General features: G+C 30.8%; 1 protein-coding gene across 6 annotated transcripts in view; it reads right to left on the bottom strand.

Moving 5' to 3' along the window:
- Positions 1-15,101, bottom strand: part of PHIP (pleckstrin homology domain interacting protein) — a 158,021-nt gene that overhangs the window by 74,026 nt on the left and 68,894 nt on the right. For all 6 annotated transcript variants that reach the window (XM_059701139.1, XM_059701137.1, XM_059701135.1 and 3 more), the window contains 6 exons: positions 14,223-14,293; positions 11,740-11,840; positions 11,602-11,642; positions 10,751-10,849; positions 9,177-9,330; positions 8,632-8,766 (listed from right to left, as the gene is read on the bottom strand). In XM_059701139.1, the coding sequence (XP_059557122.1) occupies positions 8,632-8,766; positions 9,177-9,330; positions 10,751-10,849; positions 11,602-11,642; positions 11,740-11,840; positions 14,223-14,293 (601 nt within the window). The remainder of the gene's footprint in view (positions 1-8,631; positions 8,767-9,176; positions 9,331-10,750; positions 10,850-11,601; positions 11,643-11,739; positions 11,841-14,222; positions 14,294-15,101) is intronic.

The following is a 15,101-nucleotide window of genomic DNA, read 5'->3' as shown; positions in this document are numbered from 1 at the left end:
TTAATACGAAATAAGGAAAATATTTTACTTTTCTATATACTAAATATACCCTAGCTGTTTTTATTATCTAAGCTATGATTAACTAAGAAAACAGACAAACAAAAAAAGTTAAATATTTCTTGCTGAAAATAATTTTATCTTCTTAAACTGGGGTGAAAGTATTTATAAGAATTCTCAAAGAAAAAATTTTATGCACTATTGAATACATATGTGTAATGAGAAAACAATGAGGTTTGTATTTAAAAACCGAAAGAAAAAAATATCCTCTCTACCATATTAAAGTTAAACCTATCACATAAAATTAAATGTACTGCTTAACAAGAGAATAAGTTAATATAAAATGTAATATTGTATATAACTTATGCTAGTACTATTACAGCTTTAGTGAATTTAAAAAACCCAGAATGAATGAGAAATGTTCAAAGTAAATTTTAGATGAATTATTCCTCTAAGAAAATCAAGTATGCTTATGAAATATTATTTGAGACATGTTAATAAACACCACATAATACTTATATACATTAAGTCACAATAAAGCTGAGAAATCCAAAAGCTAGTATTTAGTAATTAGTGCAAAAATTTCAATAATAGGAGTTAAAATAAAAAATAAAAATATATCCAGCAATTACGATAAATGTTATTTTAATTTTTAAAGCAAAAGATGAAAGAACCAGACGAGTTAAAGTAATGAACACATTTGCAAGAGAATTCTCATATTAGCTAAAAAATGCTGAAAATAATTCCAAGAAATAATAATGATAGAATTGTAATATTTAATGAAGTATATCAGTTCCCTTTTCAAGGCAGAATACTATCCATAACTTCTAGTATGATTTTTGTGAAGTGGAAAGATGAATAATTAATGGAAACAGAGGAATGTGGTCTTAGATCCAAGAGACCTTTCCTCTATTAATAAGCAAATCACCTACTCTCTCTGTGAAATGATGGAGATACTTAAATGATCTTTAGAGTCCTATCCAGATCTAAAATCCTAAATCTGATATTCAGGAAGACTTTTTGGAAGAACTGGACAATTTTAGAAATGAGGTATGCTAAAAGCACTACAATGAAGACTAAATTATAGGGTCTAAATTATATCAATCATGAGGCACATACAGCAGAATATGAGAAGTATGTATTCCTAAAGGAACACAACACAAATCAGAAAGTTAAAAAATATGAACTCTCTTAAGCAGAATCATTCTGTTATGAAATAATTCCAAGTCTATAATCAATGCCAATTTTTTTGGTCTAATTCATATTTTTAAATACATCATTGATTAAAAGGGAGCATCTCATCCAGAAAATCATACATAATTTAAAATAAGTTATTTAAAATAACCTTATAATTTTATGAGATAGACATGGAAAGTGTCCTTTCTTATATATGAAGAACCTTAAAAGTTTATCAAACTGAGAGAAAAAAAGGTAATTATGAATGTACACTAGATACTGAAGATAGTCACCGTCATACTTTGGTGACATTTAATTATTAAAATAGTTACAATGTAAACAAAGAATCTACGTTAAGGGAAGCAATCAACATTCCAATAGTCTAGGTGTCATCAAATTACTTTAAAAGATCACTGCTGAATGAATGTTTCCTTTAATATTGAAAATTATTTATGGTAACATTATTAGATATGAATAAAATATAGCTTTTTAAAATAAATGGTGCCAAGATAAATTTACATAAAAAGGAAACTGGCTTGATAAAGCCAGTAGATATATAAAAGTGATTTTAAAGAATCAACTCTAATTTTCATTTAGGAAAAAAATATATTACCAAAACAAATAACTCATCTTCAAATTTAACAGCATTTTGTTTACCATATTCTGATTTCTCTGAGGGCAGCAATACTATGAATCAAGTCCTCCTTGAAAACTATTTTCCTCCTTTGGTCCCTCTGACACAGTGTCTAGAGATTGTGATCTCTTCGCTACTCTGCTAAATATGACTATTTCTAAAAGTTCAGCTTTAAGCTCTCTACATTGCCTTTTCTATCTCCATGAGGAGGTAAACACTATTCTATTTCTCTTTTATTCTATCTCCAAGTCTGGCTGCCCATTTCCACATAGATAGTCCAAAACTATGTTATCAGTAAATGTATAAAAATAAACTATAAAGAATCAGTTTTCCTTCACATCTTTCATATTTCTAGTATCAATATTATAAAATCACCTAGCTTAATGCTCTCAACTAATTTATTAAATCTATCACTCTCTAGCTCTAACCCTTCTATAAAATTACCAAGTCATATATATATACATATATATAATTTTTTTCTTCCACAAATTTCCTACCTACCTCAGTAATTTTTCATAATAATGTCACTAATAAAAGTAATTCTACCTCCACCTATCCAATTTCATACCTGAAATACTACTATTGACATTCAAACTATTTTTCTATTAAGTTTCTGGAATATAAATATAATTTACCAAAAATCCCCACAATGTTAACTATTCTTTATGCTCACGTGATAATATGAGGTCATCACAACACACCTCAACTTCATGTTTTATCAACCATTTTTCAAAATCTATTCCAGACATATTTTTGTGAACTGCTCTATGAATATTCCTTTTTTAAAATTATTTTTACTGATTCAATTCTTCTTATTGTTCAAGGCATACTTTCAATTCCTCCTGCCCAACAAAACCTCTGATCAACCACCTTAAGTGATCTCCCTACATCTTTAGATATAGCAATTATATTCTCATACGCATGCTAGCATTTGAAACTACTTATTATTAATACTTTTTTTAGGTATATTTTATCTCCCCAATTCAACTGCACACTGGTTAAAATCAAGTACCATCCCTTAGTCTATTTGCTAATCAAAATGTCTTCACCTGTGTGTTTACATTATATAGAACTTAAAATACTTTCCCTTATAACTTTCAAATCTTGAATACCTCTGGATATCAACTCATAGAGCATACTAAAGAATTACAACATAAATGTAATTCCCCAAATATAGTGTGACAAACTAGAGACACACACAGTCATGACAACAAATTTTAAGATATGTCTTTGATACCAAGATATAGATAAGAAAGAGACAGAATCCAAAGAACTCCAGAAATCTGAAAGACAGCAGCAATAAAGTTTATAATCAGAAGACTGAAAGTAATTCCTTACCCAGAAAGGTTGAAACAAAGACTGGAAGCATCAAAGAATCCTTTAACACACAGAATGCTGATATGACATCTTGTTAGGTGATGATAGGTAATGAGATAGATAGGAAGGAAGAAAGAAAGAAGGAAAAAGAGATAGAGATCTTGAAATCTGGATTCACAAGAGAACACGATATAATATACCTTTTTAAAGCTTTTTGTTCTCCCTTTCCTAGATACATACAGCTACAACTGTCCAAAACTAAAATAGAAATCACACTGAGAACAGGTTAATATCAATAAGCATGTGCAAAAATTCTGAGTGGTGGATTGGCAGCCTCTGCTTGTTTAGAACGTTGCAAGGAGAAATTTATTGTTCTGGATTAGTGGACACTGGAACATTTTTTAAAAATCTCAAGTAAAAGAAAGGTTAACAATTATAAAAATAAGAAAAAATTAATTAAATTGTTATTTGGAAATTACTCATAAAACAACAAAAACAAAGCAACAATCAAATTCAGTGAAATTGCTTTCTAACAAAAGATATATTGTACTCTTCAGTTAAAATCAGAACAAGAGGCAACCAGAAAAGAGCTTTGAATAACATGACAGAAATAGACATGAGAGAGAGATTCATAGACACAGATAGAACAACAGATATAAAGAGAGCAAGATAAAAGCAAAAGGGCCAGACACATGAGGAAAACTACTAATGTGGAATCTACAAACACCACTCCAAACATCTTTTATTTACTACCTAATAATCAAATGGTCTAGTACTAAGAAATTTAAAAGTCTCTTTTCATATCTTTCAAAATGAATTTAATATTCATTTAGTTAAATTTGTAGTTAAAACTTAGCTGTGCTGTGATAATTTAAGAGAACAAGTGCTAAAAAAATCAACTTTTAAATTTAAAGACATTTATGCTTATATAAACTTCTTAACTTGCCTACCTCTTTCAGGGAATTAAAATATTACCAACGCCCTCAGCTTCAGTTCAGTGAATTTGTATACATTTTCAAGTTATTTCCAGGACTAATTTATCTGCCTCTCAGTAATTAATTGGGAGTTTAGAGCTTTTAAACTAGAGTTCAGAACAACTTTCATCAAAACAAAACTATATTGATATTAACCTCCTGCCACTACTAAACACAAATATGTGGGCTTACTTACTATACCCAGAGCGTTAAGAGTATTCTTAATATACACTATCTGTCTTTAAAAGATGTCCAAATATACTCTACTTTTGCCCTGAACACTCAAGTTATATAAGGACTGTTCAGCTAAAAGATGAATAAATTTACATACTTTTAAAAAGAATGTAGATAAGTAAAGTTTAAGGTTGAGAATTCAGGTTTTTAACAATAGAATAAATTTGTAGTATGTTTATAACCTTCTCGATAATATCCTCTTTAGCTTCTTTCTTAAGTTCATTAAAAGAAAAAAATAAGGATTCAACGTTTCTACCTTATATATTATGCTTTTCCAATAAGTGCTTTTAAAAGTTCATTTTAAGATTATTTCATTTTTTAAAAGGAGACAAGGGGGAGAGTACAAGGAATATACATTGTCCATTCCATTTCATACCATATGTCACTTGACATGTACTTCTTATAACAAAACTCAGCATTCATTCTCCAACTGCTTTTATTATTCAGCTCCTCAATTAACAATAAAGCTAGCAGTAAAAATAATGAAAATTACTCCATCACTTTTATAGAAAATTCCACTAGCAAGTTGAGAATTTATTTATAAGATTTGGAAATGAAATAAATTAGGGAATTATGTAAGCATATAAGGAATTAAATTTTTATCTCAATTCTCAGTCGCAAAAATTTTTACATATTTGGGTGATGCTAAAATAAAGTATAAGATTTTTAAGTGTTATCATAGCTTGCTGCAGAAAAAAATAGAATATCTGAATGATGAATTTCCGTGCAATATTAAAATATTAATTGCTCAATATTTTAAATTCATTAAATGCATTAAAAAGTTATTTATTAAAACATAATTACTATATACCAAACATAGGCATTTAAAAATTCAACCTTTCACCTTTAAAAGGCTTTCTGATGATACAGGACTTTTTACTATTTCTAAAATTTCATAAAACAATTTTAATTTCTGTAATAAATAAGTATAATAAAATGCTTTAATACAAAATAATTACTTATTACATTATTTCATTACCTTTTAAAGGTATAACTTTCAAATAGAAAATTAAATGATCATAAAAAGGGGGAGCCTTGGCCAGTTTTCCCAGTGGTTAGAGTGTCGGCCATAGTCCGAAGGGTTGTGAGTTTGATTCCTGGTAAAGGGCAAGTATCTCTACCTCTGTTGCAGGCTCAATCCTTGGCTCTGCTCCAGGCGCGTGAGGGAGGTAACCAAACCAATCTACGTGTCTCCCTCACATCGATGTTTGTATCTGTCTCTCTCTCTCTCCCCTCATCCCTATTCTCTAAAAAAAAAAAAAAAAAAAAAAAATCAATGGAAAAAATATTCTCAGGTGAGGATTTAAAAGAAAAAAAGAAAAAAAAAAGGGGAGGGGGAGGGCATGACCAATACTGAAAGAGTATTCTCAAAATATACTTGATAAAAACCTGTTTTAAGAATTTGTATGTAAATTTTTTGTTCTTTTAAAGGCACAATTTAGCCTTGGACAATGTGGCTCAGTTGATTGAGCATCTTCCCATGCACTGACAGGTCACTGGTTAAATTACTTGTTGGGGCACAGGTTGTAGGCCCAATAGGGAACATGCAGAAGGCAACGGATTAATGTTTCTTTCTTATGGAAGTTTCTCTCCCTTTCTCTCTCTCTCAAAATAAATAAATACATATTTAAAGTAAATAAATAAAGGCACTATTTACATTCCTTACTTTCTGGCCATAGATTTAATGGTGAAATTACTTATTCATGTTATAAGTTTGATTTTAAAACTCACACAAAATACTAGTAATACTAATCTTAATACTTGCTCTAAACTTTCACCGTACCTAGTGCCTTTACATAGGAAACAATAAAATAATTACTAATTTGAACTTATGATTACTAGTTCAATTTAATGTCAGGAATTGAATTTGTACTCAATCAACATATGGTAATTTTAGCAACACCAAAGCTTACTTATTAGCTACAGAGAGCCAAAGAGTTACAACTACAGCCAACATTCAACATTCAGGATAGTGTACTGTGAACACAAGCTTCTACTCCTCCCTCAAGTTGTTTTAATTTTCTGAATAGCAATGCTGGATGCTTTATCTTCCATATGCCCATAGATAAAACAAACAATGAAAAAACAAAACAAAAAACCAACACCAAAAGAGTAAAGAGCAAAAATCAGGGTATATAGATGACTTCAAATTAAGAGAAATAAAATTATCAAGCTAACTTATATCTTAAGAGATCTACTTGGAGTTAATTTCAATTAAAAAGTATTTTCCCACTGCACACATCACTAACTGGGTAGAGTTGGAAGTTAGCTGTGCAATAACTTAACCCAACTAGAGTTAGCATTAAGAACACATTAACAAAGGACAGAAAAACTGGTTTTAAGTTACAAGTACCCATATAATAGCTGTGTGACCTAGCTGACACTAAGCAAAGCATTTATCTCTGTGTAGTTTCTCCATTTGCAAAGCCAATAACAGTAAAATCTACCCTTATTATCTTACAAGCTTTTCATAAGACACTAATGAAATAATATGCAGAAGCATTTTGGAGGCCTTTAAAAATCATCCAAAAAATTAAACAGCATATTTTTATGTTAATGAGATAGAGTAATTCATTTTCTGTTTTGTTAAATGCAAGATTTATTTTTAATCCTTTTTGGTTCTACTTATTATATAAATTTGTTTCTTCTGCCATTTAAAGGCTTTTAATTTCTTATTAAAAAGAGCAGGGAAAATATCCTTATCTAAAACACTCATTAAACAAGAAATAATTTTTAAGGCAGTATTATAACTAACCTCCTTTGCTAATTTCAAAGAGTATACAATATAATATTGGTGACTTCTACTCCTGATTATATCACTAATTTGTAATGGCCTAAGAGAAAATCTTTTCAATCTCAAAGTGCTTCAATTTTTATATCTACTGATAAAATCGAATATTAGTATGATAGACTTACCTGACAATAAATAAATTCACCTTTATAACTTAAACGTGACAGCAGTACTCAAGTAAGAGAAAACTTTCCCTCTAAACACTCTATTAATATACCAATGCCCTTTGAAAATATAAAATTACTAAAGTAATATAAGTATAGACAAATTGTTTTCTTTTCTAATTTCCACATTCAATAGAAATGTCCCAAAAAGAAGCAAACCAGAAACACAAGGATAGAAAGAAGAGGTGAATATTCTTTACCAGCATATTTAAAGATTTGTTTTTAAAAAGTCTCCTCTATACATATAATCACTAAGGAAATCCATCCATCACTAATAATTGTAGCCCTAATAAATTAGCGCTGTCTTTTTAGAAAAATAAGAATTTGACAAATCTTATTTCTTACCTTATTGTACATTAAGGCATATCAATAAAGATAGCTAGTCAATTCCTTCATTAATAAAATTATTCCTTTTATCTTCTGCTTAATCCTCCCTCAACTGTTTTGATCAATGATTTCTTACTACATAGATGTAACTCTATTATGATCAATCAACTATGGTATCACTTTCATGAAATTTTTTCACAAAGTATTATATTTCCCAAGACTGTTTTGTGAAACAATTATTTTTGCAAAATAACTGACCAACCACACTATTAATTGCATTATTTTATGATTTATTACCAAAGATTTCTATCCTTGATTTCTAAAAATATCTAAACATGCCGAAATAGTAGACACGTTTTTGTTTTTATTTTTAAGATATCATTGATGTATAGGAAGTAGAGCAAAAAAATGTAACTAAGCAGTATTTAAGAAGCACTTCTTGAAAACACTACAGAATAAGATGTGATATCAAACCACTGCAATTCCAAGTTTTCAGCAAAATACACTAAAATCTATATAAGCAACAAAAAATGGAGGAAAGAGTGCTTAATCACAAATAAATATCTAATGTACTACAATTTGGTAAAAGGAAAGAATGGCTGATTTCTGTGGCTTTCATTTTAAAATGGGTGTATTTTAATTAATTATGTTGTACTACAGGACTACTGGTGAAATACAATAACACAATATAAAAATTTATTTACAATTTCTTCACATAAGTTTTCCAAACTTTTGTTCTTTCTATATTGTATCGTCCTACTTGTTTCTCAAAGTTTCACTATTAAAACTATTTTAAAAATTAGCTTAGTTATAATATTCATATGTATTGTAAGATGCATAATTAATTTTCCTTTAAATATAGCATGTAAATAAAAGTGTGGAATAAGCAACTTTCTGAAACTTTAAGTCAAAATAATGTCTGAACTTATTCTTAAATGGATTTCCTTTGTGATATGGAGAGTACCTGAGTCAATAAGTCCCCAAATCTTTAATAGCTATAAAGAGACTGATAATTACCATATTGAAGTAAGATCGAATTTTGACTCCTCTTGCCAGATCCCATACTATCACGTTTCCATCATGACCAGCAGAAAAGAGAACTCTTGGATCAAATGGGTGTGGCTCAAGAACAAATACCTCATCTTCATGACCCTAAAGTATTTTTGAAGTAGCAAAGAATTATAAATATTAAAAAAGAAAATTCCATCCAACAATATGGAAACGTTTTGAAGTTCTGAGTTTTCAGAATTAAGGTGGCAAAATCTTCATATTTATCAATGTATAATAATGAAGCTGAGCTAATATCACTGTCCAGAGTTTGCTATCATTTGGTGAAACCTGAGAATACTATTGATGCAACCCTACATACTAAAAAACAGCATGGATCTGTATTTCCAAGCTGAACCCATTTAATTGTATTTTAAAATTATTTCCAATCTTTGGCAAGTTACCCATCTAGCAAGTTAGAGATTTTAGCTAACGTAAGACTATTCCTAAATGAAAATATTGAATTTTACAATCAGTTTTAATTATACCAAATAAATTTTAATCTTTTTTCTCACCATGAGGACATGAATTAGTTGACCGGTGTAAGAATTCCAAACTTTCAGAGTCATGTTATTCACTGCAGTTATAACTGTATTGTCATGTCGATCCCACGCCACCATAGTTACTTTCATCTTTGTGATTTTATCTTCTATTCCTTGAAGGTTTTGACTGAAAGTGATGGAGACAGTATTTGTTTACACTGACACTATTTATTAAAATACAAGTATGACAAAAAGCTAAATGTATTTTCATATAATTTATATTCAGTAACATAACTATCACCTAGCAGTTAAGAATAGTTTGAATAAACATAAGATGACGGCAAAGATCACTGCACCAAGTCAGCAAACCCAGGATTTCTAGCACTCCTAATAAGCCTTCAAAATAAACGTCACTGCTTTAACTCTATCTGGACCCTGGAACTCTGTGTCATGCTGCTCTCCATCTTTTACTGTTACTGTCATGCCCTGCTAACTGCTCTGCTCTTCCATCCAAGACTACTAAACAAAAACAAATAGAAAAAAATGGTTAAGACCAAAATAATAGTTACAAGGTATAATATCATTTCTTTTGGCTAGAGAAAACCATTGGATAAACCACACGATCCCTCTGTGACAAATGTAACATTATAATATGCTCTGCTTTTAAAAAACTAGTGAAATTTAACTTTAACCCCTAGAGTGCCGGGAGCGCTATCACACCCCTCCTGCAGTGTCACTATTAGATGCTAGTAGTTCACTCTTTATTGACAGATGGCACCTAGGTGCAGATTACTTATAAAGCCGAATGTCTGTAGTTCTAAAATTGACCACTGGCATTTATCCGCCTAATTTTTTACAGGTACTACGATTTTATGAAGTTTACTCAGATTTTGTAGCCCTAAAGCTTCGAAATGGCGTCCAGTTCTAAGTCTGCTTTTATTAGTGATGATGATATTGCTAAATATGTCAATTCTTGCTGTGAAGATGACGATTTTGTGGAAGATATTGGAGAAGGGTGTCCCTCTATTTTAACATTATATGTTTTGTTCAAAATTTTTTTTCTACGAGTATTTTATAATACAATCAGCAAACAATATATGTCAAAGATGAAAACAAATGTAGTAAAGGATTCCTTAAGTTTTTGAATATGTAACTTCATTTACTTACGATTCCTAATTATTTTTCTAAACCGCTGTAAAATCAGCAAAAATGCCTTGGCAATTTTAGCATAGTTCCTAGGATATTTGTTGGCACTCAAAGGGTTAAAACTATTCTTACAATACCATCATGTCTTAACAAAACTGAACTGAAAAAAAAAAACACATCATTAATGCAGTAGGTCTTCTCCAATAGTGCAAAAATCATTTTCTAAAAATTAAAGTCTCATAAAGACATATTTGTAATATCTTAAACAATAAAGGGGGAGGGGGAATAAAAAAATTTAAGTCTTTCCTCTCCAGTAGAACCTCTAGTCATAAAGCAATCATTTTAACAATGATTATGATATATGTTTTTATAGGCTTGGAGACACACCAACCTGTTTGTTATACAGCATACTCTAAATGATCTATCTATACTGACGTACTATAACAAATTTGATTTCTTACCCTGCTGGACGAGTAGTCATATCCAACAAAATGCTCTTCCATTCTCTTCGTTTAAATTGCCAAATTCGCGCTGTTCCATCACGACTCCCACTTACAAACCTGCATTAAAAAGTCCACCACCAAAATAAAAATTAAACATGTTCTACCTAAATGAACTTTCCAAGAGTTATGTTTTTAAAAATATTCAAAAAGACAACACTCATCTTTATTTACATAGCATTCTCATACTCAGCCAGATATTCAATGCAAATTTAAGAACTCCTGAAACATTATAGGCTTTTAAAATTTTATACACATGTATTCTAATATGAATGACTAGGTCTCAAAATAATATCCAAAAGAGTTTCAAGGCCACCATTTAGTACCTTAGAAAAAGAATTGGTATTTTCAAATAGAAAATTACTGACTTTTCTCTTAATATTAATGACCTTGACTCATTCTATTCAAGGTTCTTAGAAATAACTTTCTTTCATTTTAAAACCAGAACATGGAAAAACCAGTTCTGCCTCAAATATGACAATGTGATACATTTCCATTCTCTACGAAGTGTCCCTTTATTTTGATATGTGTAGTGTGTGTGTGTGTGTGTGTGTGTGTGTGTGTATAAATATATATGAAATAGGTAAGGTGGATAAAAATCCCTATTATTAAAAATGGCCAACTAAACTAACATTACAAATGAAACAAAGATATGTTCACATGTGAATGCTCTATACACTTTTCAATATAACTAGTTAAGATCTTTCTTTTAGGTGGTTAATTCCTATATAATTTTAATTAAAATCTGAGTATAAAAATTATCTTTATTTCATAATTTAAAAATTGGAATTAAACAAAAATAATTACTTTACCTGTTACTAGTGTTGGAAAACTGGATACTATCAACTTTGTCCTATATATAAACAGATAAACAAAAAAGAGGATCCTGAAAATAAACAGTTAAGACTCATTTAAATTGTACTCATCTAATTCTTTTCACCAATACTTACAGTATGAAACTCCAATTCTGATATTTTTTCTGGCTGACCTGAGCCAAAAAAATAAACTCTAATAATATGGTCTGTGCTTCCTGTGGCCAGGAACATTCCACCTGAAGAATAGTAGCATACAAACATTTAAGAGTAAAACACAATTTCAAAATTAGATAATGTAACACAAACATTACCAGAATGTATGCTAAATGGTGAATACTTTAAAACTATTCCTATTTATCCTAAGTATATATCTAACCTGAATTAAAGAAGTTTGCTAACATAGTTTTAACTAGGAAAGAAAGCTTTCCACTACAAATTGTTTCACTAAGTGATTACATAATCTTAAATTGAAATTAACAGTCATCTTCACTAGAAAACATGCCTTTTAAATGGTCAAATCCCTCTCTTGCCCCATTTCTCATATGTTAAAATTCTATAAAACTTTTAGGGCCCAACTCCTTCAGTAAATTGTCTTTACAAGTCTTTTAATCAAATGAGCCTGCTCTCCTCTGAACTCTCATTAAGATTTTGCCATATAGCATACACAGTCTAGCTTCCATTACAGTTGTTTATATATTCCATTTACTCTCTCCTTGGAATCAGTACTCTCCCTCAATGTTGAGAACAGTGAGTGCTATATGTATAACTATATCTAGAGTACTTCAAACACATGTATAGTGCCCACATTTGTGCTATGACTAGAAAAACTGTCTTCATGGAAGTAACAGTGGAAATCTAGAAGTTAGAAATTAAAAATGTTTGAATATTGATATTCAAATATATTCATGTCATCAGTTTGCAATCACTTATCTTAGGCACTACTGCTATCCACAATTATGAAATGAAAAGATAAAGTAAACTGGAAATAAATGTGGAAATAACTAGTACTAGGAACATTAAATATTAAAATCCATTCATGTTTCATTTGTCATCAATTCAATTCAAATCTGCAGATCATAATGTGTTTAAAAAGATTAATTTCCATTCAAAATGCTGCTATATAAACTCAAGTTAATTTGAATGTCATCATTATTATACAGCTAATTTTTAAAAAGCAAATAAGAACAACTGTCGAAGTAATTAATAACATTGTACAAATATCAAGTTTATTTTAGTTAGCTAAGGGATACCTCCAAAATCTATGAAAATATAAAGCAGATTTAAAGTACCCTTCTTCTAACAAGATACCTACTCAAAGATGTATTCCTTAACAGAGTAAATTTTGAAACTACTTATTCTCTCCTCCTAGAACCATGGTCAGCAAACTGCGGCTCGCGAGCCACATGCGGCTCTTTGGCCCCTTGAGTGTGGCTCTTCCTAAGCCTTAGGAGTACCCTAATTAAGTTAATAACAATGTACCTATCTATATAGTTTAAGTTTAAAAAATTTGGCTCTCAAAAGAAATTTCAAGCCCTAACCGGTTTGGCTCAATGGATAGAGCGGCGGCCTGCGAACTCAAGGGTCCCAGGTTCGATTCCGGTCAAGGACATGTACCTTGGTTGCGGGCACATACTCAGGAGGGAGTGTGTAGGAGGCAGCTGATTGATGTTTCTAACTCTATTCCTCTCCCTTCCTCTCTGTAAAAAAATCAATAAAATATATATTTTTAAAAAAAGAAATTTCAATTGTTGTACTGTTGATATTTGGCTCTGTTGACTAATGAGTTTGCCGACCACTGTCCTAGAGCATTATAATTTTTTTAAAGAAAAATATTAGTCACATGAGTATATAAACTAAATTCTAAAAAAATTCAAATCACTTCTAAATTAATTTTCATCCCCTGGCATATGTATTAGAATACGATTTATATTACAATAGTAAATATTTTCCAAAACTGTGTTCCACTATAAGCTAGCTTTTTTTTTCCTTTCCCTCTTCTCTTTCTCTCTCAAAACAAAAACAATAGACATCTATTACTCACAGTTCTGGAGGCTGAGAAATCTGAGATCAGGGTGCCAGCATGGGGATGAGGGGACAAAAACACTCAATCCATGACAGTGCTGTATGTAAGTGAAGTCAGGGACCCTGATGGTGACTTTAGCACAAAATGTCACATTTTTATCTCCTGTGCCTTAACCAATCTATTTATCTCTAATCCATGAAAATTTTAGCATTTAATCAACAGATCTACCACTTCTTTTTCAACTCTGAAACAAAGGTTTTTGTGTATTTACACACAATGTATATACGCTGTGTACATTAAAAGCTTTTGCTTATGGGTGACATTGTAATTTTACAATTTTGCACAACAATTACTCAGTGCAGAGAACTTTCTAGGGCAGCTTACCTCAAGCACATAACTGCATTTGAAAATACAGGGTGGGGCAAAAGTAAGATTATAGTTGTAAGTGAAACAGAGTTTATTCTTGTATTATTTATTATTTTCCATACCAACAACTGTAAACCTATTTTTGCCCCACCCTGTATAATATCCAGGAAAAGAGAAAGATCTAATGTGTAACTTAAAGTAGAAAATTAGGGAGAAAAAAAAATCTTACCAGCACTGAAAGAAGAACAGATCATTTGAACTCCAGGCCTAGGGCGCTCTGTAAATTTTGCGGGTCTTGGACTATAATACAAAAAAATTAACAATTAAAAATATCCCAGAGGGAATAGCAACACCAGGAATCTGCTATTTCAAAAAATAATCACGGAATTATATAAGAAGCAACATATGGCTCCCTTCCTAAAAACAGGTTTGAAATCATATGTCATGATCAGTAGATCTTGTGGAAACTCCACATACAGATTTTGTAGGAGCTCCTGATTACATAACAATCCACACAGAAAACAATTCCAAAGCCACTAAGACAACAAGACATGCATATATTAGTTATACCCACTCCTAATCAAATTTACATTTCACAGATTTCGATAGAGCACAAATACATAAACAAGTCATTTGTAAACATGGACACTGAAGCAAAATAGGTGTTGCCTCTGCAACATATACACACCACCAATAACTAAAATTTCTCCATGTCAGACATTAAACATCTCCCCTTGTTTATCTTCTAATGTCACAAAATATGTCTTATAAAACTCCAAAAATTAAGATTCTTAGTAAAAGAATCTTAAACTATTTGACTATTCAGTCAACTATAATGCTCATCAAAACAGTGATATGCGCCGAAACCGGTTTGGCTCAGTGGATAGAGCGTCGGCCTGCGGACTGAAAGGTCCCAGGTTCGATTCCGGTCAAGGGCATGTACCTGGGTTGCGGGCATATCCCCAGTGGGAGATGTGCAGGAGGTAGCTGATCGATGTTTCTCTCTCATCGATGTTTCTAACTCTCTATCTCTCTCCCTTCCTCTCTGTAAAAAATCAATAAAATATATTAAAAACAAAACAAAACAGTGATATGTAGAAAATAGGTC

This window comes from Myotis daubentonii, chromosome 6 (assembly GCF_963259705.1).
Source record: "Myotis daubentonii chromosome 6, mMyoDau2.1, whole genome shotgun sequence".
Lineage (NCBI taxonomy): Eukaryota > Metazoa > Chordata > Mammalia > Chiroptera > Vespertilionidae > Myotis > Myotis daubentonii.
Note: the sequence above shows the minus strand (reverse complement) of the source record. Positions and strands in the feature narration are given on the sequence as shown.